At 44.0% G+C, this 21,370-nt stretch overlaps 1 protein-coding gene across 15 annotated transcripts in view; it reads right to left on the bottom strand.

Moving 5' to 3' along the window:
* The window catches only part of MBD1 (methyl-CpG binding domain protein 1), a 72,968-nt gene that overhangs the window by 26,002 nt on the left and 25,596 nt on the right, over positions 1-21,370 (bottom strand). For 4 of the 15 annotated variants that reach the window (XM_032211861.1, XM_032211862.1, XM_032211867.1 and 1 more), the window contains exons 6-13: positions 21,098-21,183; positions 17,685-17,725; positions 15,490-15,630; positions 15,195-15,329; positions 6,140-6,190; positions 5,658-5,723; positions 4,763-4,828; positions 4,194-4,250 (exon numbers count right to left, since the gene is read on the bottom strand). In XM_032211861.1, the coding sequence (XP_032067752.1) occupies positions 4,194-4,250; positions 4,763-4,828; positions 5,658-5,723; positions 6,140-6,190; positions 15,195-15,329; positions 15,490-15,630; positions 17,685-17,725; positions 21,098-21,183 (643 nt within the window). The remainder of the gene's footprint in view (positions 1-4,193; positions 4,251-4,762; positions 4,829-5,657; positions 5,724-6,139; positions 6,191-15,194; positions 15,330-15,489; positions 15,631-17,684; positions 17,726-21,097; positions 21,184-21,370) is intronic. The other 11 variants (XM_032211866.1, XM_032211870.1, XM_032211868.1 and 8 more) reach the window with 8 other exon arrangements.

The following is a 21,370-nucleotide window of genomic DNA, read 5'->3' as shown; positions in this document are numbered from 1 at the left end:
TTGGTCACTAAATGAATGGTTTTAAGTTGAGGACTACCTGTATAAGGTAACTGATTTGGAAGAATGATAAGTTTCCTCTCCCCCTTTAATATACATTTTAAACAGAAGGGCTGTTTTAGATTCAGGTACAGCACACTGGGATGCCTCTTCCTCTTACTGCTGCAAAGTCCACCCTGGCTACTTTTAGCAGTTCCTAGCACCATTGTTCCTAAAATGTATTGGAGCTACACTCTCCCAGCTTAGGAGTCACAGTCCCAAGTATGCCTAACACCACTGGGACCAATTTGGCCTTTATTTTTCCAAATCCTAGTTCCTCTAATTCCTCCTTCAGACCCATGTACGTCTCCAGCTATTCATGTTCTTTCTTCCTGATGTTGCTGTCACTTGGTACTGCTATATCTCTCACCATCACTGTTTTCTGCTCCTTATCTACTATCACAATGTCTGGTTGCCTGGCCAGTAGCTGCCTATGTATCTGAATCTGGAAATCACACAGGATCTTAGCCCTGTTATTCTCCATGACTTTTTGTGGAATGACTTTCTTCCGTCAGGCTTGGGAGGGTGTAGCCCATACACTGTGCAGGTGTTCCTGTATACAATGCCAACTACCTGGTGGTGCTATTTAGTACCAGTAGATACAGAGAGTCTGTACCTTGGGTCCTTAGTGTAGTAGGCCCCTGCTTCTCTGGATATGGAGTTTTAGTGCCTGTTCTTCTGCTGCTAATATCAGTGTCTCACTGCTGTCTTTCACTCCAGCCTTTTCCAGCCTCTGGTAGAATTTCCCAATGTTGGCCATCACACTATCTGTAAATGATACATCCCATCCATGATATTGTCTTGCCCTGATACTTCCTCTGTTTGATCTTTCTCCCATGTCTGCTTCTACCTCAGACATTCTCTCAGCAGCTTATCTTTGGTGCAATATTATGGAGGTATTTCTGGATGCTCTGGGTTTCATCCAAGATTGTGGACTACTAGACCCAACCCACCTTCCTTCCATCTGATGTAGTCTCTGGGTTGGGATGCAAATCTCCATAAAGAGCATCCAAGTCTCAACATGGCCAGCTATCATACTCTCCTTTGGCCAATTCACTATATTGGCAGAATATCTGATTACCAGCAGAGTGTACGTATTGATGAGGTGGATCTTGTTCTTCACATTGAGCTGGCTCTTCATAACCTGTCTTATCTTTGATGGGACCTGGATGTTGCTATTTTCCTTGCCTCCTCGTTGTGATATCACTATAGGATACCAATGTATATGTAGCTAGTCTAATGCTTGCTATGTGGCCCACTTAAGTAGCCCCACTACAGTCTTAACTATCTTCCCTCTCTTTCCTATGATCCAGCCACTTCTCCCAATGTCCTCCCTATAGCTCAAAGTCAGGTGAATCTGTTAGTTGATGTCTTATTCATTCTTAGCACAAAGCTTTATATCATCCATATAGAGGAAGTGGCCAATGATAGTTCCATTCTTGAACTTGTATCCATATCCAGTCATTGTGATTATTTGGCTAAGGGTGGTGTTCAAGCCTGTGTAGAACAGCAGCAGGGACAGGGCATCACCTTGGTATACTTATACTTAATCACTTGTGCAAACTTTCTCAAATTGACTTTCAATGTTGTCTTCAACAGCCCAACTGAGTTCTTGAGGAAGGTCCTTAATGTTATGTTGACTTTACATAGTACCTAGAATTCACAGAATCATGTGTACAGCACAAAGTCCAAAGCTTTCTGGTAGTCAATCCAGGTTGCTCTCAGATTGGTCTCTCTAGACCTTGAGTTTGGACGATTGTTCTATCTATGAGCAACTGGTGTTTTGAGCTTCTAGTATTGTTTTCAATGCCCTTCTGAGCTGTGCTCATGTACTGGCCCATATAGTCCTGTAACTTGGCAACTATAATGCATGATAGGATTTTCCATGGGAGGGGGGGCTGGTTATTGTTTGGCAGTTAGGTTGTACTGTTTCCTTGGGTGAGGGGGTATTTCATGATCAGCATTGTCCTTTCTTATGTTAGCCAATTTGGATAAGAACTTCTTGCTGACAACTGGCTCATTTGTGCTGCTAGGCGTTTAGGACCCGATGTTACTTTTTTTTTTTTAGCCAGTAGGTGTGGATCATCTGGGGCGGGTGCTGTCAAATTCTTCATGCTCGCTACTGGATGTCTGCTACTGTGACAGCAACTTGTTCCAATTTTGGGGAAATAATTATGATCTGTTCTTAGATCCTGCAGCCACTTTGCATTGGTGTTCTGTCTTTTCTTTCTCTCATATGTTCTTCCATTACTGTTTACTGTGTTGTTGCACTGCAATTGGGAGTACACCTTGGACAGTTCTTTGGGGAATAGAGTCTTCTATCTTCTTGGCTTTGTTTCTCTAGTATATCTCCTTAGCCTATCAGTCAGTGCTTTGAGTCTTTGTTTAGCAGTCTATAGGGCTTGGGAGTTACCGTAGGTCCTTGTATTTTTTTTAGTAGCTGAGTCTTATTCACACACTTCTGTAATTCAACCAGCTGGCTAACCTCTGAGTTGATATTATTTGAGCCATTAATCTCATTTTAAGGGGAGAGGTGTGTCTATGGTAGTGGTCATATACTGCTGTTCTTGGTCATGTAGACAAGCATCCCCAGGATTACAATGGCTGTAAGGTATACCAGTTCACTGGTTTGAGTTCTTGTGATCCTCCTGCGGGCTCTATCGGCATCTTCTAGCCTACTATTTGATGTTACTTATCCACTGAGCCTTGGTAATTGGCCCCTAGAACTGATTCTAGCTAGTTTATCCATGATCCTGTGCCTCATATTACTTACTGTGAGCCATGATGGCTCAGTGGTTAGAATGCCATATTGCAGGCTAACTCTGCCCACAGCCAGGAGTTTGATCTTGACCAGCTCAAGAACCAGCTAAAAGTGCTCTTGCTTTGCTCTTGCTACTGAGTTTTGTAATGGCGGGGACGACAGTGACATTCCAGTTACAGTGTTGGTTGCACATCCAATTGTTCTTCAAGGTATTCTTGAGTCTGGGATGCAATGTGTAGTTGGTCTACTTCAAATTGTGAGAGCAGTTTCCTCTTCACTATGTTGAAGCACTGGGTAACTAACTGTTTCTCAGTTAGTGTGGATACAGGTCTTTTATCTATAGTTCCCACATAGGTTTCATATATCCTCTCTGATTAGATCTTCTGTGGTAGTAGCATTCCATCAGTTTCTGGTTCTTATGTCTCACCCAAGTGTGATTTGTTCCAGAAACCCACTTAATTATGAGATTGCCCTGGTTCTTCAGCATCTGACACAGACTGAATTAATCCAGACAACATCTGAGTCAGTGTGAGTGTTCTAATTCACCTAACTCTCATATCTGAGGTAGGAAGATGAAGTGTTAGGGGTCTTTTTCCAGAGATTACCAGTAATGTGGGTATCAACCAGTATTCAAATCCCAGGCAGCACTCTAACCACATTGTCCAGTCACTCTAGAGATATCTTAAGTCCCACCAATTACTACCTGGATCCTACTACAATACTAACTTTTGTCAGTTTCAGCCAGAATACAAATACATCCAAATGAGTGAGAGTTAGTTGGAACTGAAGCAACATTTGTCATGCAAGAGTAGTCTTTCCTTAAACCTGAATCAAATAGACATCTAAATAATGAGAGCTAACCAGATCAAATGCTATTTCAAGTTTCATATGAATGTCATATTACTTTCCCTCCAAACCTGTCAAAAAATAATTCAGTCTCAGATAGATCCCAGATTATGCTGTACTGAAATGCTTTTTGCTCCAGAATTCTCCATTGAAGACCAATAACACTTTTCTATCTTTCTTTTTCTCTTTCCTATTTTGGGGAAACAAATACCAATGGTATTATTGGTTCAGAAGTTCCAATATTTCCCATAATTTCTAAGGGGCCAGACTGATATATACCTTCAACATTTTGAAGTGAAATAACTTCAATCTTCGCCAAACTAGAAAAGGCCAGAAAATTTTATCACTGTTCAAAGGAGCAGAAATCTATAGTACAAGTAGGATAAATGTGGATGGCTCTATTTTATCATTCCTTCATTAGAAAACATTCGAGATTCCTGTGTCCAAGTGGATCTGGGTATCCCTAAGCACTATGCCACAGGAATATTTACTATTCAATTTGCAGAGACCAGCCTATTTGCTATATAATTTCCCCCTATTGCATACATACCGTATGCCTTTCAAGAGGATTGCCTTCAGGATCCCTTTGTATGGTAGGTTTCCATTTCTAGAATAAGAAGCAAGACAGAACAAGTGATGGAATTAGCAAATGGAAATTACAATCTAAATGGAAACATATGAGACTGAAGTAAGGCTAAGCTGCCTTCCCTGACGCCTGTAAGTTAACCAAATGCATTTTCTTTTAACATTAATCAAAGAGAGTTTTTCAAAATTTTATCCACAAGTAAAGGAAGAAAATCAATTTCTAAATAAGAAGGAATGAAAATAAGAAAAAAATGCTTTATAATTATATAAAAATACTTAATCTACTGAATTTAGTTCAGGGAAAATAGAAAGCATTTTCAATTGCTCTTCCACCCATTTTTGTTCCATCCAATTTTCAGTTTTAACAATTGAACATTTTGAAGAACAGATTCTCAATTATTTTTTCTTTGGGAATGAGTACAGCGTATGTTGTGATTCAATTCTGCTCAACCCACATACATAAATTATAGATTTTATGTCAGGCAATTTATATTATAGTATTAGCCTAATAGAACAGGTATGCAGACCACTTACTGGGGTAGCAGACTGCCTCCGGTGGGGGTGGCCTGGGGCCAACTGAGCCTTTGGAAATTGCCCACCCTGACAGCCGAAGAAATGAAGACAGCAAAGAAAATGAGAGTGAAGATAGTCAGCGTGCTCAAAGATATTGGAAAGACCCTTGCCTGAAACATCTGCATAAGAAAGCTCTTCAATCTTTTCATTTTCATTCATTAGGTTAATAGTATGCTGATGGAAATGTTCTATAAATCTCTCTCTGACACACACACACAGACACACATAATGTTGCATTCCATACTGACCTAGAAGATTGACAATGTGAGACCCATTTTCCTAATTCTAGCAGCCTTATAAATAGAGTTTATAAAGAACTAGAAACCCATATTGTTTGGGTCATTATTTCAGAGATATTTCCTTACCTAAACAAACAAGCAAACAAACAAAAAACAGAATGACCAAGGGCAGGCAAAAAACCAGCAGGGACAGGATCAACTTACTTACTTACTTACTTCCCTTCCCTTCCCTTCCTATTCTGACAGACAGAGGGGGAATAGATAGACACACAAAGCTGAAGGAGCAACAAGAACGTCTAGCTCCAAGTTCCTTATTAGTCAGATTCAATATAATTGTTTCCCAAGAACCTTGTCGTATCCAATGTTAGCCTAAGGAAGTGTGCCTGCCCTGAGGCAGAGAAGGATATGGAAACCAAGCTCCTGTGGGTCCAAATATTACATTACAGTGTTGCACAAGCTTCCAGCATGTATCATCCTTGAAATTAATTCCACCTCATAAACTGGTCTGCTTCCAGTATCAACATATATCAATAAGGGCAGGGCTGGGAGTGGAGACTCAGATCTCTGTGGAACATTAACTGTCATTTTTATTTGCACAAAGAACTAATGCCACTCACTGAGGTCAAAGTTGGCTTTTTCTGCCCACATTGTTTTGGGGTGAAGACATTCTTTGCTGAAGATTCCTGGGAGCGAGAAACATAGGGCAAAGTTGTAGCAAGTTAAAGAGAAATGCTATGCATAGATGAGCACACTGCACAGGCTTCTCCCTAAAAACAAATGTGTCAAGCCATGCACAAAGCCACTTTCTGACACGCTACATGGCATATTCCAATATGCACAGGCACTATGAACCAAGAAGCACTTCACAATGAAAAGGGATGTGGTTGCTTGGGAGAAAAAGAGTTCCCTAGGATGTAGCATCGTTCCTGCTTTGCTACTCTCTTACTGCTCATTCATTTAAGAAAAAAAAACATGCTGGAGGACGCAGAGAGAGAAAACCATGCAAGCAGGTCAGAGGAGCAAAAGAGAGAAATGAAATGAAGTGGAATGAAAGTGAGATAAATTCCAACTGCAGGAAGATCACGCAGCAGCTACTTACTGCTATAACTTTCCTCGAGCTGCAGCTGTCCTTCTTGGGCGATATTTTTTTCTGGAGGGATCAAGAGCCATTTAGTGCTAGAGTGACAGGGTTAACATACATCTCAGATACATTTAATTTTTAGAGATCATTCATGTGGAATCTGTATTCATTGGGGTCTTTAACCAGGGATCTCAGGTTCAGGATAAAATCATGCATTTGCTAGCTGTGAGCATTTCCAGTTAATGCAGCCACGTATTATTAAATTAAAAATTTACATTTCCTGATCATTTCCACAGAGATTTTTACAGACTCAAGAGAAAGACATTAGAGCACACAAAATAATTGTTAGATTGGAATCCAAAGGCGCCCTCAGATTTTGAAAATCATATCAAATGTACCAACAATTCAAAATGATCTTTATATATCCTAAGGGAATGTTCCTTATATAACTCTTCCTTAAGGATTATCTAGCCCAAGATTCCTTTCATGCCTGCATGTTTCAGAGGGAAGGGAATCAGCCAGCATGCAGAAATGTTAACTTCATCTTGGTATACTTCACAAGTAATTCTAATTTCTCTTTGGATGTCCACAAAAGAGAACATGTAGCTTTGGATCATTTTGCTCAATACATAAATGGATAAGTGTACTGTTTTTGATTCATCTGTTTAACTGAGTTCTCTTTATTTAATTTTAAGACACATAGAGAACAGATCGCATTTTAGGTCTTATTTATGCAGAAATATTGGAAATTCAAAAGGGCACATAAACACTTAAGCTTCACCTTATTTACAATATTCTAGTTACTAAAAAAAAAAGATACACCAGGCATCAACAGTTTATCCTCAGCCTCTACAAATCATAACTGAGGTTGCAATTATATTGCCACATACTTGAAAATCAAGTATTAAGTCAAATAGGCCTTGTATAGAAAATGTTCTTGACTTTGTGCTTTTCAATATAAGTTAGGCTAGAAGCTCATATCTTTATAAATAAAAACAAAGTTTCAGGAGGCTAAGTCTATTTTAGCCCCACACATTTTTATTTTTCAGAATTGCAATACACCGGTAATATACTTGAGCATTCCCCATCTGGTTTATACTAAATAGTATTCTTAGACTAGAAGTCCCAATAATGGTTCATCCCAAACTAAACAAAAAGTCACAATTAGGAATACCACTATGTGCAACAATATTGAAAGAAAATGCCTCAGTGCCTAAGTAGTCCAGAAATACCCTGGAAAGAACAGCAGAAATTCTGAAAGGCAAAAAGCATAGAATCATATCTGTCATAATAAAGATAAACTAAAATGTTTTTTAAAAATGTCCTTATGTCTCCTGGCCCTCTCGCAACTGTCTTCTATTCACAAAAACGCCAGCTACAAGGATTTGAGGCATGGCTGGATTCTGTCATATCTGGAATCACAACTTTCGGCTCTTTGCTAAGCTCCTCTAAGCAAGCTACTAAAGGGTCTGATAGGGAACTCTTTGAATGGATGTGGGCCAACATCACAAAGTACTTGTGCATCGGGCATTCCTGATGTTATTTAGCTGTTTACATTGTATGTGTCTGAAAACAAAGGAAAGACCGTTGACTTACCTGAACAGTCCTCCTATGTGCGCTGCGAGGGGAGTCCAAGTATGGGTTAACTTTGTCCATTAGCCTTGAGACTGAGTTATGCAAATTGCTGGCCATGCATCCTCTGACTGGACTGGTTCAGTTTTGCATGAAGGATCAATTGGCTTAAGAGAAGCAAAATAAGTCTAGAAGTCAAGGTAAGTCAGAATGTCATAGGAAAAAAGAAAGTCCATGCCCAGAACAGCCAAACTCAAGGGCGGGTTTGGATTCCCCTCACAGCGCACATAGTTCAGGTAAGTCAACGGTTGTCCTCCTGTGCGCTGCTTGAGGAATCCAAGCATGGGACATGCCAAAGCAATAGACTTCAGGGGCGAGACCGAGGCTGGTCTGGTGCCGTAGCCGAAGAAGCTACCCTTTGCAGCATGCACCATCCAAAGGATGTCTCAGCTGAGGCATAAACGTCCACCTTGTAGTGACGGATAAAGGGTGATGATGATGACCAGGTCGCTGCCCTGAATATGTCCTCCACCGAGGCCTGCGTTGCCCAGGCCACTGTCATGGCCACACTCCTGGTAGAATGGGGAGTGATGAGACTGGAAACTGGTCGGGACTGACAGTCGTAGGCTAGGGCAATACACGCCTTCAACCAGCGGCCGATGGTATGCGATGATGCCTTTTGGCCCATGGTGGCAGGTTGGAAAGACACGAACAGACCTCCGTCCTTCTGAATGACGCAGTGCGTAGCACATAGCGGCAAAGTGAATGATGAACATCAAGGTGATGCCAACGCCATTCTTGGGGGTGAGATGGCTGTGGACAGAAATCCGGGAGAGTGATCTCTTGCGACCTGTGGAACCACAAGTTGACTTTTGGAAGAAAGGTTGGGTCGAAACGTAGTACGACCCTGCTCGTATGGAAATGCAGAAGTCATCCTGGATGGAGAGCGCCATCAACTCGGACACACGCCTGGCCGATGTGATGCCTACTAAAAAAATAGTCTTCAGAGTCAGTAACCTGATGGAGATGGTCTGAATAGACTCAAATGGAGCCGCTGTAAGGGCATTGAGTACTAGGGAGAAGTCCCAAGAAGGGTAGAGATGAACGATAGGCGGACTAAGGTTCGCCGCTTTCTTCAGGAAGGCCTGTACCCACGGCTGTTGAGATAGGGCGTGGCCCCGCCCACCGCCAATCACGGTAGACAGAGCCGCAATTTTACAGCGAAGGGTGTTAGGTGTCAGCCCTTTGTCCATGCCCATCTGTAGGAAGTCCAATACCTGCAGTATGGTTGCCCCGGTTGGGTCCGCACCTGTTGCTCGACACCATCTGCAGAAGGCGCACCAGGTAGCCTCGTAGATGCGGGTTGTTGATGGGCGGCGAGCCGCCTGAATCGTGGAGATGACCTTATCAGAGAAATGCTGCTGACTCAGGATCGCCCGCTCACATGCCATACAGCTAACTGTTAACAGCTGTGGATTTGGGTGGATGAGGGCTCCTTGCAAGAGGGATATCTGGTCATCCGGAATTCTCCATGGGCATGAGATGGACAGATGGACGAGGTCCGCATACCAGGTGCCCCATGGCCACATCGGCACCAGCAGCACCTCCGCCCGTTCCGCCAGAATCTTCTGAATGACCAGTGGTACAATTGGCAGAGGCGGAAAGGCATAAAGGAGGCCCTTTGGCCAAGGACTGCAGTGGGCGTCGGTGCCTTCCGCCCCTGGTACTTGGAACCTGGTGTAAAATCGTGGCAGGTGTGTGTTGTTGGGTTGAGTGAACAGGTCCATCTGCGGGTGACCAAAGCGGCGGGACAGTTCTCGGAACAGGGCTGGGTGCAAGCGCCACTTCGCCTGATCCACTGTGGCCCTGCTCAACCAGTCTGCTTGGACGTTCGCAGTGCCCGATATGTGTTTCACTCGGACTGACAACAGATGGTTCTCCGCCCAGTGGTGCAGACGTTCTGCTTCCATCATCAGGGATTTGGACCTCGTGACCCCTTGGTGGTTGACATGCGCCTTGGAGGCGACGTTGTCGGTGAGTATCAGTACATGGTTGGATGTGACCAGGTCTCGAAACTCTCAGAGGGCTAGGCGGATAACCCATAGCTCCAGCCAATTGATGCTGTTGCTCAGCTCCTGGATAGTCCAACGACCCTGCACCACTCGATCCAGGGCATGCCCCCCCCCCCGAATTGGCTCAGATCCATTGTAACTACAATCCACTCCAGTTCCTAGAAGAGGCATCCCTTGAGGATGCGGGATGACATCCATCAACGGAGCGACAGGGACACCTTGGTCGGTAAGCAAACCCTGGCCTGAGAGTGACTTTTGTGAGCCCTTTGGAGTGGGAGGAGATACCACTGCAGTGGTCGTGCGTGGAACCTTGCCCAAGGAACAACATCTATGCAAGATATCATCTTCCCTAGTTGGGACAATACTGCGAGAAAGGTGACCTCTGATTGAGCACTTGACTCACCAGGGACCGCAGGCTCCGTCCCGAGATGCAGAAAAGACGTGGTCGGGTGCAGGTGGCTCTTTGAAAAGTTCAGTACAAATCCGTGATCCTGCAGGATGTTGATCGTCATCAGTAGGTCGCGACAAGCCTGGGCCTGGGAAGACGATAAAACTAAGATGTCATCTAGATAACAATTGACTCTTCTGGGAACTGACCTCAGCGAGGCTGCGATCACTGCTAGCAGTTTGGTGAAGGTCCATGGGGCCGATGATAGGCCAAATGGTAAGGCGCGATATTGGAAATTATGCCCCGTGAAGTGGAAGCGCATAAACCTTCAATGGGTCAGATGTATTGGCATGTGTAAGTATGCCTCCTTGATGTTGATGGAGGTGAGGAGATTGTCTTGGCGAATGCTCGCCAGAATACTTTTGAGTGATTGCATTTTGAATTTTTGGTACTTTAGGTAGAAATTGAGCTGTTTCAAGTCTAGGATGGCCCGCCATCCTCCTGATGTCTTGGGAACTAGGAAGAGTATGGAATAGAAACCTAGACCCTTCTGCCCCCTTGGCACCTGTTCTATTGCTCTGATGGAAATGAGATGCTGGATTTCCGTGTCCATCAGGCACCGCTTTACCTGGCACCTGGGCACCGGGCATTTGATGAAACATCTCGGGGGAATGGCCAGGAACTCCAGAGTGAGGCACAGCCTCACGGTCTGAAGAGCCCAGGCATCTGAGGTTGTGGTTTCCCATTGGCGGACAAAGGTGGTTAAGCGCCCACCAATAGGGCCATCCTCTAGCGAGTCACTGGTACCTACGAAAAGTCCAGTTGTTGGTGGCACAAAAGGGTCGTGGGCCTGGGCCTGCTGTTGGTGCTGGTTTCTACCTCTGTCCCTAGTATTGGTTCTGTCCTGAAACCTCTCCTGGGACTGAGAAAAGGATCTATTAGATATAGGGAAGTAAGAGAGGGAGGAGTACTCCCCAATACGAAAGGGCTGCCTTTGAGGATACGGTTGTTGCCTTGTAGCGGACGAAGGAAGTACCTTTCGCTTGTCCCTTGTTTCAATAAGTATAGGATCCAGCGCTGCTCCGAATAGGGAACCACCCTTGAAGGGGGTGGAGGCAAGGCACCATTTGGATCATACGTCCGCCTGCCATTGGTGCAGCCATAACAGGCGACGAGATGCTATGTTGGATGCCACAGCTCGGCACACGAACTTGGCCACATTGAGCGTGGCATCCGAAGAGAATTCTAAGGCCTCCACCAGTTTGATCACATCCTGATGAAGGCGCAAATCCTCTGGACCTCTCCTGTAGTTGTCTTAACCAAACTAAGGAAGTTCTATTGAAGGAGGCCGCCGTAGCAGCACACAATGCCCAGGCAGCCGCCTGGTGCATTTTGCAAATAACGAGTTCCGCCTTGTGGTCCTCAGCCTTCAATCCCTTCAAAATCTCGGATGGAATGAGGGCTGGGGAAGACAAGGCCGTTATCGGCGGATCAACAGTAGGAAACTGCAAAATGGTGTCCAATTCCGGAGTGGAAGAATAAAGCTTTCTATCACCATTGCTAGGGGCCGAGACTGTGGTGGGCTGGGACCATTGTTTTTAGATTACGTCCAGAAACAATTTGGGTGATGGAATAGCCTCTTGTTCTTGTACTTGTTCAGCAAACAAGCATTCCGTGGGATCAAGGCCCACATCCATACTGGCCTGGGTGGTTGCTCCCCGCAAATTGGAGGTGGCCTTGGCTTTATAAAGTAGAGATTTAAATAGGGCTGGTCTGAAGAGGCCCGAAAAAGAAACTTTATCCTGAATCAGACCTTCATCATCTGATAACTCTAAATCCAAAATCTCACCTTCCTCCGCTAAAACAGACCCCTCGCTGTAAATGGAAGGCAAGGGAGAAGGGGAATCAGCCTTAGAGGTGGCTACATCTCTAGCAGAAATCAAATTTCTAGAGCGTTGACTCCTATGCTGTAATTCTGCATCCATTCCCCTAGATATGGCAGTGGCAATCATGTCCCTGAGCCCAGGGGAGAGGTCAAATTCTGAAGTATCCTCCGATCTGCTGCCAGCAGCCGTGAGAGTAAAGGTGACTGAGGCCCCTGAACGGGAGGGGACTGGGCCTGGGCTGGGCTCAGAAGGATCAGATGAGCCCTGAAGGCCTGAGTCAGGTCCTGCAGTTGTAAGATCCTGAGGGAGAGGGAGGTCTGGGGACCAACCTGAATTCCAGTTAAGCCGGAGGTAGAAGACCCTTCAGGCAGCAGGATGGGAGGTGGCCTGGGGACTGAGGGATCCCTAGACCCGTTCTTGGTCTTACTGGTGCACTTAGCGGCCCTGGCAGGAGCCACTGAAGTGGCACGGGATCTGTGGCTGGTGACCCTGGTGGTGGTCCTACCCACTCTAGATGAGACCCCAGTGGCATCAGAGGACAACTGAGGAGAGGTGGAAGCCCCAGCGCTGCCCCCGGTAATAGAACGATCCGCCATGTAAGCTAGGTTGAAAAGGCTCAAGCTCACGTTCACTGAAATACCAAATGCCGATCGCAATCGAAGCAGGAGGCTGTGAGAGATCAAACTCGTGCTCCAGTAGAATGGTGGTGAGCCGATCTCCGTGGAACAATGAATCTGGTGATTTTACATCACTGCGGGCGGGATAATGAAGCCACACCCAGCCAGACTGTTTGTCGGCGTGAAAAGGGCTCCAAAATGGCCCACGCGACCAACAGCGGAGGTGGGAGATTCAAATCGGTGAGGTATAAAGACTGCCGCCAGAATGGAGAAAGCCTACCTTGTATCTTGCCAATGACCGCAGCCGTGGCTTCCAGTGGCTCTCGAGGTCAAGGTAATACAGGGAGCCCAGCCATATGGCGATAGGGGCATCCAGGCTCCACACATCACCAGGCAACCTCGGGGGGAAGGAGTGGGCAACGGACAGCGGCTAGAGCGAGTGGCGCGGGGCGGCGAACCGATCCCCAGCAGCGGCAAGCCAAAACGAAGGCGGCGAACCGACCTTCCCACAACAAACAACGGCACCTCCTCGCCTCCAAGGAAGAGGTTCCCTGGCCCCGAAGGGAACAGACCCTGCCAGTTATATTGCTAGTTATTAAACTGATTGAATAAAATGGCTTGAGGCCTTTGGGAAGAACACCGATCTCCGCCCCCCTATTTTATGCGATTTCATAGGCACTATATGGGTGTTGTTGCATATGAAAATATAGATGTTGAAAACCACAGCCCACTGAGCTGCTCATATCACACTTGGTGGCTTTGATATAGTAAGTTTGCTTATAAATATTTTGTCAACTTTCTGGTCTGAAATTTGCACAGTGGGCATGGTTATCCCCTCCGCCCGAGTAATATACCAGAAAGAGTGGAACCACTGGATCTGCAATAAGCACACCTTGGTGCAGGATTCAGTTCAGGAAAACCTTTTCAACGATAAAACACTTCATACTGGAACCAAGGACTTAGTTATAGATTTATTGTACAACTGGGCAGAGAGTATGTTTAATTGGACCATAAAGAGTACGTCCCAACTGAATAAAGAATAAGATGAGATTAGGGAGGTTGTTCTCCAGAACCAGCATGCTCTAGACCAGTGGTAGTCAACCAGGTTCCTACCACCCACTAGTGGGTGTTCCAGCTTTCATGGCGGGCGGTAGGGGATTGTTGTAACTCTGCTTTATAAATTTTATAAAGTAAAGTTATTTCCCTACTTTATAAATCACCATTACTGTGGAACCGGTGGTCGGTTAGAAAATTTTACTACTAACAGAGATACAAAAGTGGGCGGTAGGAATATAAAGGTTGACTACCCCTGCTGTAGACATTGAGTTAGCAGGGGGGGGGGGGATTGTGCACTTATACATGCTTACTGTTGTTATTATATTTTTAATTATCACGTAGATATTAATCATACTATTCACCTCATGGAAAATATTGCAAATAGATCCATAGATGTTGACATCCTAGGAGTGTTCTTGGGCATATTTTCTTGGCTCACAGATTGGCTGCCTGGTTGGGATGGCCTAAGGAATATTCTTAGCTTTGTTCTTCATAATCTTCTGGATTCTTTTTGTTCTTGTTGTTGTTGTATACATCTTAAACCTGTATACATTCAGGCTTGTCCTAGGAAATGTTATACGGCGACTGAACTTCAAATTTTCTAAGGTGATACCTCTCTGTATTTGCTCAAAGTATCAAAGGGGGGGATTATGATGGTCAAGATTCTTCCATTGAAATGGCTGAATTAAAGAGAATAAATGAGTTGTAATAACATCTACTTGTCCATAGCTCAGGGAGGCATGATAGGAAACCAGATAGGGCATAATGGACTTGCTAAGTACGCTTCTTTATAAATGTACTTGGTGAGCAATGACATTGTAGCAACTGCTTTTTATCTACTTTTATGCAAACAACTGCATTTCCTACTTGTGTACTCAAGTAAACATAAAGGCATGCTGAATAAATCATTTGGGGTTCTGAATAATCATGTGACTTAGAAAAAACTGGACTCTTTGTTTGTGCCAGGCCAGACCTAGGACTCCCGCATAACAAAAACTAAACACCAAATGTGTCATTCCCATTTGGCTTTCTTGCTTTAAGCCAAACTTCTATGGTCCATTTGAAGTACAAACATTGAAACTTTTATCTAAGATATGCCTTTAGTCATATCTTGATTATTATTTTTTACTTCAATTTGCAAAGGACTTCTCCCTAAATGAAATAGGCTGGTGATGCTTTCTCTTTCTTTTATATCCACTTTAGAAGCCGTGGTGGCGCACAATGGTTAAAAATGCAGTATTTGCAGGCTAATTCAGCTCACTGCCAGGAGTTTGATCCTGACCGGCTCAAGGTTGATTCAGCCTTCCATCCTTCCAAGGTTGGTAAAACGAGGAGCCAGATTGTTGGGGGCAATATGCATACTCTCTAAACCGCTTAGAGCAAGCTGTAAAGCACCCTAAAGCGGTACAGAAGTCTAAGTGCTATTGCTACATCAACCACGCCCTTTAAAAAAATTCAAAACTAGTTGGATCAAGCACACACCTTGCGTTCGAGACAACGGCGTTTCACACATTTCCACTGACGTTTCATGCCAGGTCTTTGCCTCCGCAAACAGATTGCACAGGTCCCACAGTCCTCAGTTATCTCGCAGGCCTGACATATGCCACAATCAAGGCCCTGCAAACCAGAATGAGAGTGGAGGAGAAGTAACTGTTAAAGCGTAAGACCATGTGTAAGCCTACCTGAAGCTGGAAAGAATCAGCAGAAAACACGGAAAACCACAAACCATGGAAAAAGGAAGGGAAGGGTAGGAAAAGCAGGAAGCAGCCTATGGTACCTTGACAATCTTCAAGCATCGGCGCAGCAAGCATTTGATGTCAATGTGGAACTTGGGGCTTTGGGCTCGCAGAACACATACACTGCAGATGCCGCAGTCCTGAGACATCTGGCAGGCCTGGCACACACCACAGCCAATTTGCTGCAAGGGCAGAGGGGTAGGGATAAACAAGGTTCCAGGGAAAGCAATCACCGCAGTGGCCCATCACCTCAAAAACACCACACTTCACCTATCTGGCTGACCACATCAAAAGCATCACACCGAAGTACACATCAAGCCATCAACTGTAATTTGTCAGACTGCTAAACAGAAAAAGCTCACCAACTCTCTAAACTAAAGACACCAGGTGCTTTAAACTATCGTGAACTACTCAGTGTCGCTACAAGACAGGTGGCATGTAAATGTAATAAATTATTACTATATACACAAAACGTTAAGGCATAGTTGTCAGTTCTTAAACTGATATTGGCCTTTATTGGCATCAAGTCATTCCCAAGAGCCTAGGCTATTGTAATGTATCAGTGAAATCTATGCATGTATCTAAGCTGTATAGCCTTTTATAACTGACAGATGGAAATGTTGTCAGTATGTAAGATTTTCTAAGTGCTGGCCAAAGTTTTTTGGTATGGCACCCAGTATGCCAATAACCACTGGGACCACCACAACTGATCTTTCAATTTTGATTTTCAGATCTTGATACTTTGTGATCTTCTCCAATTTTTAGTCTTCTATTGTACTAACCCCTGGTATTGCCACATCAATTATCCACATTTTCTTCTTTTCAACCACAGTTGTTGTCATTAACCCATGGTCCTCTACTATCTTGGGCCATGAATCTCTGCAAAACACACTACTTAGGACAATTTGGCTGGAGATGGGAGCAACCATAATGCCCGACCTGCCAGATAGACAATTTTGTTTTATAACTCTATCTTATATTCTGTCATGGTCCTAGGAGGTTTCTTCCTCCAAGAGCCAAACAAAACCTTTATCTTTTCATCTTAAATTCAATCTTCAACCCTGCTGCTATCGATAAAGTATATGCTTCTGTACCTCCGCAATATTCTAATACAGGCAGTCCTTGACTTAGAACAGTTCATTTAGTGACTGTTCAAAGTTACAATGGCATTGGAAAAAAGTGATTTGCGAATGCTTTTCACATTTACAACCATTGAAGCTTCCAATTGGTCATGGGATTAAAATTCAGATCCTTGACAACTGGTTCATATTTATGATGTTTGCAGTGTGTCCGGGGTCATGTGATCACCTCTTGTGACCTTTTGACAAGCAAAACCAATGAGGAAGCCAGATTCACTTAATAACTGTGTAACTAACTGAACAACTGCAATGATCCACTTAACAATTGGGGCAAGGAAGGTCGTAAAATGGGGCAAAACTCACTTAGCAACATAAATTTGGGGGTTAATTGTGGCCGTACGTCAAGGACTACCTGTATTCTAAATCCAAAACAGAGCACCTCCTAGTTGGGCTCGACATGCTGGCTACAGATTATAGGAAATGAAGAGCAAAAGCATCTAAGAGTCTCTCATTGGGAAAACCTAATATATTCCAACATATAACCAAGTCGGGTTTCAATTACAAACAACTTTCAAATTTGAGATAGAATCATAGCTTTTCAGCTCTTCCATTTTCCAGCTCTATACTTCTCTCTGTCTGCAGTAAAACCATTCTTTCATCGGTTGCAAAGCGGAGAGCAAACACAGAGGTGCAATCATAAAAAATGCAGACTAATAATAACATGCATACTTGTATCTTACAATGTCGCAGTAGCATTTTGATATGATGCAAACTTATATCTAAGCACAGTACCTTTTATACTCACATACCTCAATAAACTTTCTAAATAAAACAGAAAGTGTCACTGTGCCTTAGATCAGAGTTCCCCAACCTTTCCAGCTTGGTGGTAATGGCTGGGCGAGGGGGAGATGGTTCCACATGAGTGGTGGGCAAGCATGTGCATGTGCAGTGCACAGCTCCATTTGTGCAAGTGACGAGCACGCATGCATGCTGCTCGCACAAATGGAGCACACTTGCCTGTGCTTGTGTGCTGCTCACGCAAGTGGGGATACGTGCACACACATTCACCCACCACTTCCGTGGCCCAGTTCCAAAGGGCTCGAGGCCCAGTTGTGGGCAGCAGCCCAGGAGTTGGGGACCCCTGTCTTAGATCTTACCTTGTAATATCTTTGCTCCCTGTTAAAAGCTCTTCTCTGAGCTGAAAGAAACAAAACAAGTAAGTAAGTAAAGCTGGCATACAAAAACATTGTCTTAGTGTCTACTAACAAATTCAGTAGCGTAAAAAAGAAGGCAATCAATCAAAAGGTTACTAGGCACAATAATAAGTGAATCAGACATCTGACAGATTGCCCTGCTTCTCAGGCAGAACACAAGATGAGTAATTATTTGGATTGGAAGAAAACAAAGGAAGGTTTCCAGCAGTCTTTCTGGTTGACAGAATTATTATCTCTGAAACAGACTTAGATATGTTCAAATAGAGAAAGCAAGGGAAATGGATACTCTGGCACACTTATGCATTAGGTCTCTCTGGTCAAAGAAAGGCCTTGCAGATTCATACCTTGCCTTCAAATATAAAGCTAGCAATATTTTATTGAAGAAGGAAAGGAAAATAATGTACCTTTCCTACTGACATTTAATTATTTCGATGGCTTGAAAAGCGGGGCAAATTGATAAGTCTTGAAAACCCTGTTCCCTGAAACCAAGAGGCTCAAGCCTCTCAGAAGAAATTCTATTGGACTTGACTTTACTCAAAGTCCAACTCAGAGCATCTTTGGTTAGATTCACTCTTTTTCCTCCAGCAAAAGAGAAAGAGGGACTCTCCAGGTAGCACAAGTTTGGAGAGGTCTCCAAGTCACAATCAGGTCTAAGGTCATAATCACTCATTCCAAGTAATGACTAAAGCCTGTTAAACAATTTCCCCAAGCCTCCAAGACAACCCCAAGTTCCCTCTGGAACCTAACAGGGCCCCTGTGACTGGAAGCACAGGGAAACTCTAAAGCAGTGGTTCCCAACCTTTTTTGGCCATGTCCCACCTAAGCATCTCTAAAATCCTGATGCCCATCCCCTTATGACATATAATTCATACTTCACTCAAAAAGTGAACTCTACGCATGCGTAGGAAGCCTAAAGACCATTAACTAGGTTTAAACAAGGTTCAAATTGCCCCCATTAAAAATCAATTGCCACCCTGTGGGGTGTGGGCCCCACGTTGGGAGCCACTGGTCTAAAGCAATCAAGGGGTCAACTGATCATGACAAAAGACCAATGTCAATTATTCTCATATCCAACTCTTGCCACTATTCTCCTGAGACAAAAAACAGATCTGACATAACCTCCTATGTGCATCAAGGTCATCAATGATTTGAGTAATGTCATAGAGCCCGTGAGCCATCTCCATTTCCACCTCCAGGGGAAAAAAACAGGTTGAAGGAAATTCCACCACTAACTCAGAGCTAAATAACTCTGAATAGGAGCAGCAAAGTTCCTATTCTGCAGGAAAGCTAATTTAGGAATAGCAACCCCAACTGATCCCTGGTGCCCAAATTTAGAAATTGGGCCTCATATCCAGTAATCTGTGGCACAGTGCACCTAAACCACATCATTGTTGATAATATAAAAGCAAAGCATCCATTCTTACAAAAGCTTTCAAGATGTGGCTTTGCAATTTTTGTCTACAAAGATTTACATCATTTACATCAAGGATAGCATTTTCACCTTTGTCATAGCAGTATAAATAGCCCTTGACTTACAACCCTTTGTTTAACAGTGGTTGAAAGTTACAACAGTGTTGGAAAATGTGATTTACAATCTGTAACTTGCACTTACAACTGTCACACTTCCCCCATGTCCATAGGATTGGAGTTTGGGTGCTTGCCACTGGCTCGTATTTATGACCATTTGCAGCATCACATGATCATGATTTGCAATCTTTTATGCTCATTTCAGCAAAACAAACAGCAAAAATACTCTTTGAGAAATTTAACAACCGTGTGACTCGCTTAACGACTGCCATCAAAAATTGTCATAAAATTGGGTCTGACTTGACTTACACCTGCACCAACTTACAACAGAAATTCCAATCCCAACTGTGGCTGTTGAGAACAATCTGTATCAGTCCTTTCCTTCTAGATATTAATGAGCAGCCCGACACACATTCAGTCACATGAAAAAAAGAAGGGCTTGCAAAGAAGCGAGGGCACAGGGAGACATCACATAAGAGCAATGAAGTCCAAACACTCTACCACCTGCCTTCTCCAAGCAGTGACTAGAGCTTTGATCAACCAGCCATCAGATCCTCACAGAAAATGCTTTTCTGGAAATCTATAGGGTCCATCAGTCACCTGGAGCAGGCTGATCAAGTAGTTCCTGTTCCCTTGACAGGAAGGGTGACAAAAGCAAGCCTGAAAGCAATCAGAGTAAGTTCTCCATGACAACGGATTGATGTCAAACTCCTTCAATACTAGATCATGTCACAATTGCCCTGAGACAATTGCCCCAGATCATTTAGTCACCAGTGTGTATCAGATCAGTGGAAACTTGGGACAAGTTTATGGAGGCCATCAATTCCTAAAATGCTCTGGACACATTACAGATGGCAAATTGAAATCCCCAAGAACCAGTAACCATAAGGACTTCAACATCAACCCAGTGATAGAATCCCATTGCTCCAAAATGGAAGCAGCTCAGCAGCAGAGAGGCTGCAGAGAGGCAGCTATTCCCTAGAGGCCAACATAGCAATAGCAATAGCAGTTAGACTTATATACCGCTTCATAGGGCTTTCAGCCCTTTCTAAGCGGTTTACAGAGTCAGCATATCGCCCCCACAGTCTGGGTCCTCATTTTACCCACCTTGGAAGGATGGAAGGCTGAGTCAACCCAGAGCCGGTGAGATTTGAACCGCTGAACTGCAGCTAACAGTCAGCTGAAGTGGCTGCAGTACTGCACTCTAACCACTGCGCCACCTCGGCTCTTCATCAACCACAGCATCTTATATTCAATTATCTGTAGAGAACAGCCTCTGAGAGCTTTCAAAAACTCAGGCAACAGCCCTGTATCCATCCTCTTCTGGGTCTTGGTTAATGCAAAACCCAAAACCAGGTGAGCATAATTTCAAGAGAGGAACACATTCCTCTAAGCCCACCTGCACATCTCAGACATGCCAGGTTGACACTCTTACCCTTGGTAAGATTGTGAATGAGGGCAGCCTTTTCACATACTGATCAGGGGGTTCAACAGCAGTAGCCAGAGCAGAGAGCTATTGAGGATCCGATGACCAGGCCTCAAGAGTAGAAGCCAAAGGCCAGACATTAAATATCCTTTCAAATATTGGATCTGGTATCCCCAAGTATGGCCCGTCTTCAGATTCCTACCATATCTTCCTCTACCTGTTACCACTGTGATGTTCCTACCCACCTTCCCAACTCTCCAACTTTTTCCCCCTCCACACTTCCTACTAAGGGAATGGACAGTTAATACTTTAATTGCTTTAGATAAGTAAATAATCTACCATTCTAGCACAGCATCAATAAAACAAATCCTTGTATTGTCACCTTATCACTTGAAATACCAACCTCTGCAGTCTGGGCAGAGCCACCGACAACGTCTCTGAGATGGTAGCATTATTTCTGGAAACTGTCCCTGACAGCTGGCACAGCACCTGGAAGAAGAGATGGACAGGATCATTCCTTTTCACCCACGTCATAATTCTTTCTTACTCTGTTGCTTATTGCAACCTGCTTTATCATTCCAAGAGATTTTCAAAACTGCTCTCCAAAGTTTTCCACTATATGACCATATCCAGCTGTATTATCAGGAACAGTAATAACATAGCGATCATATGGTGC

This window comes from Thamnophis elegans, chromosome 2, assembly GCF_009769535.1.
Source record: "Thamnophis elegans isolate rThaEle1 chromosome 2, rThaEle1.pri, whole genome shotgun sequence".
In the NCBI taxonomy this organism is placed as follows: Eukaryota; Metazoa; Chordata; class Lepidosauria; order Squamata; family Colubridae; genus Thamnophis; species Thamnophis elegans.
Note: the sequence above shows the minus strand (reverse complement) of the source record. Positions and strands in the feature narration are given on the sequence as shown.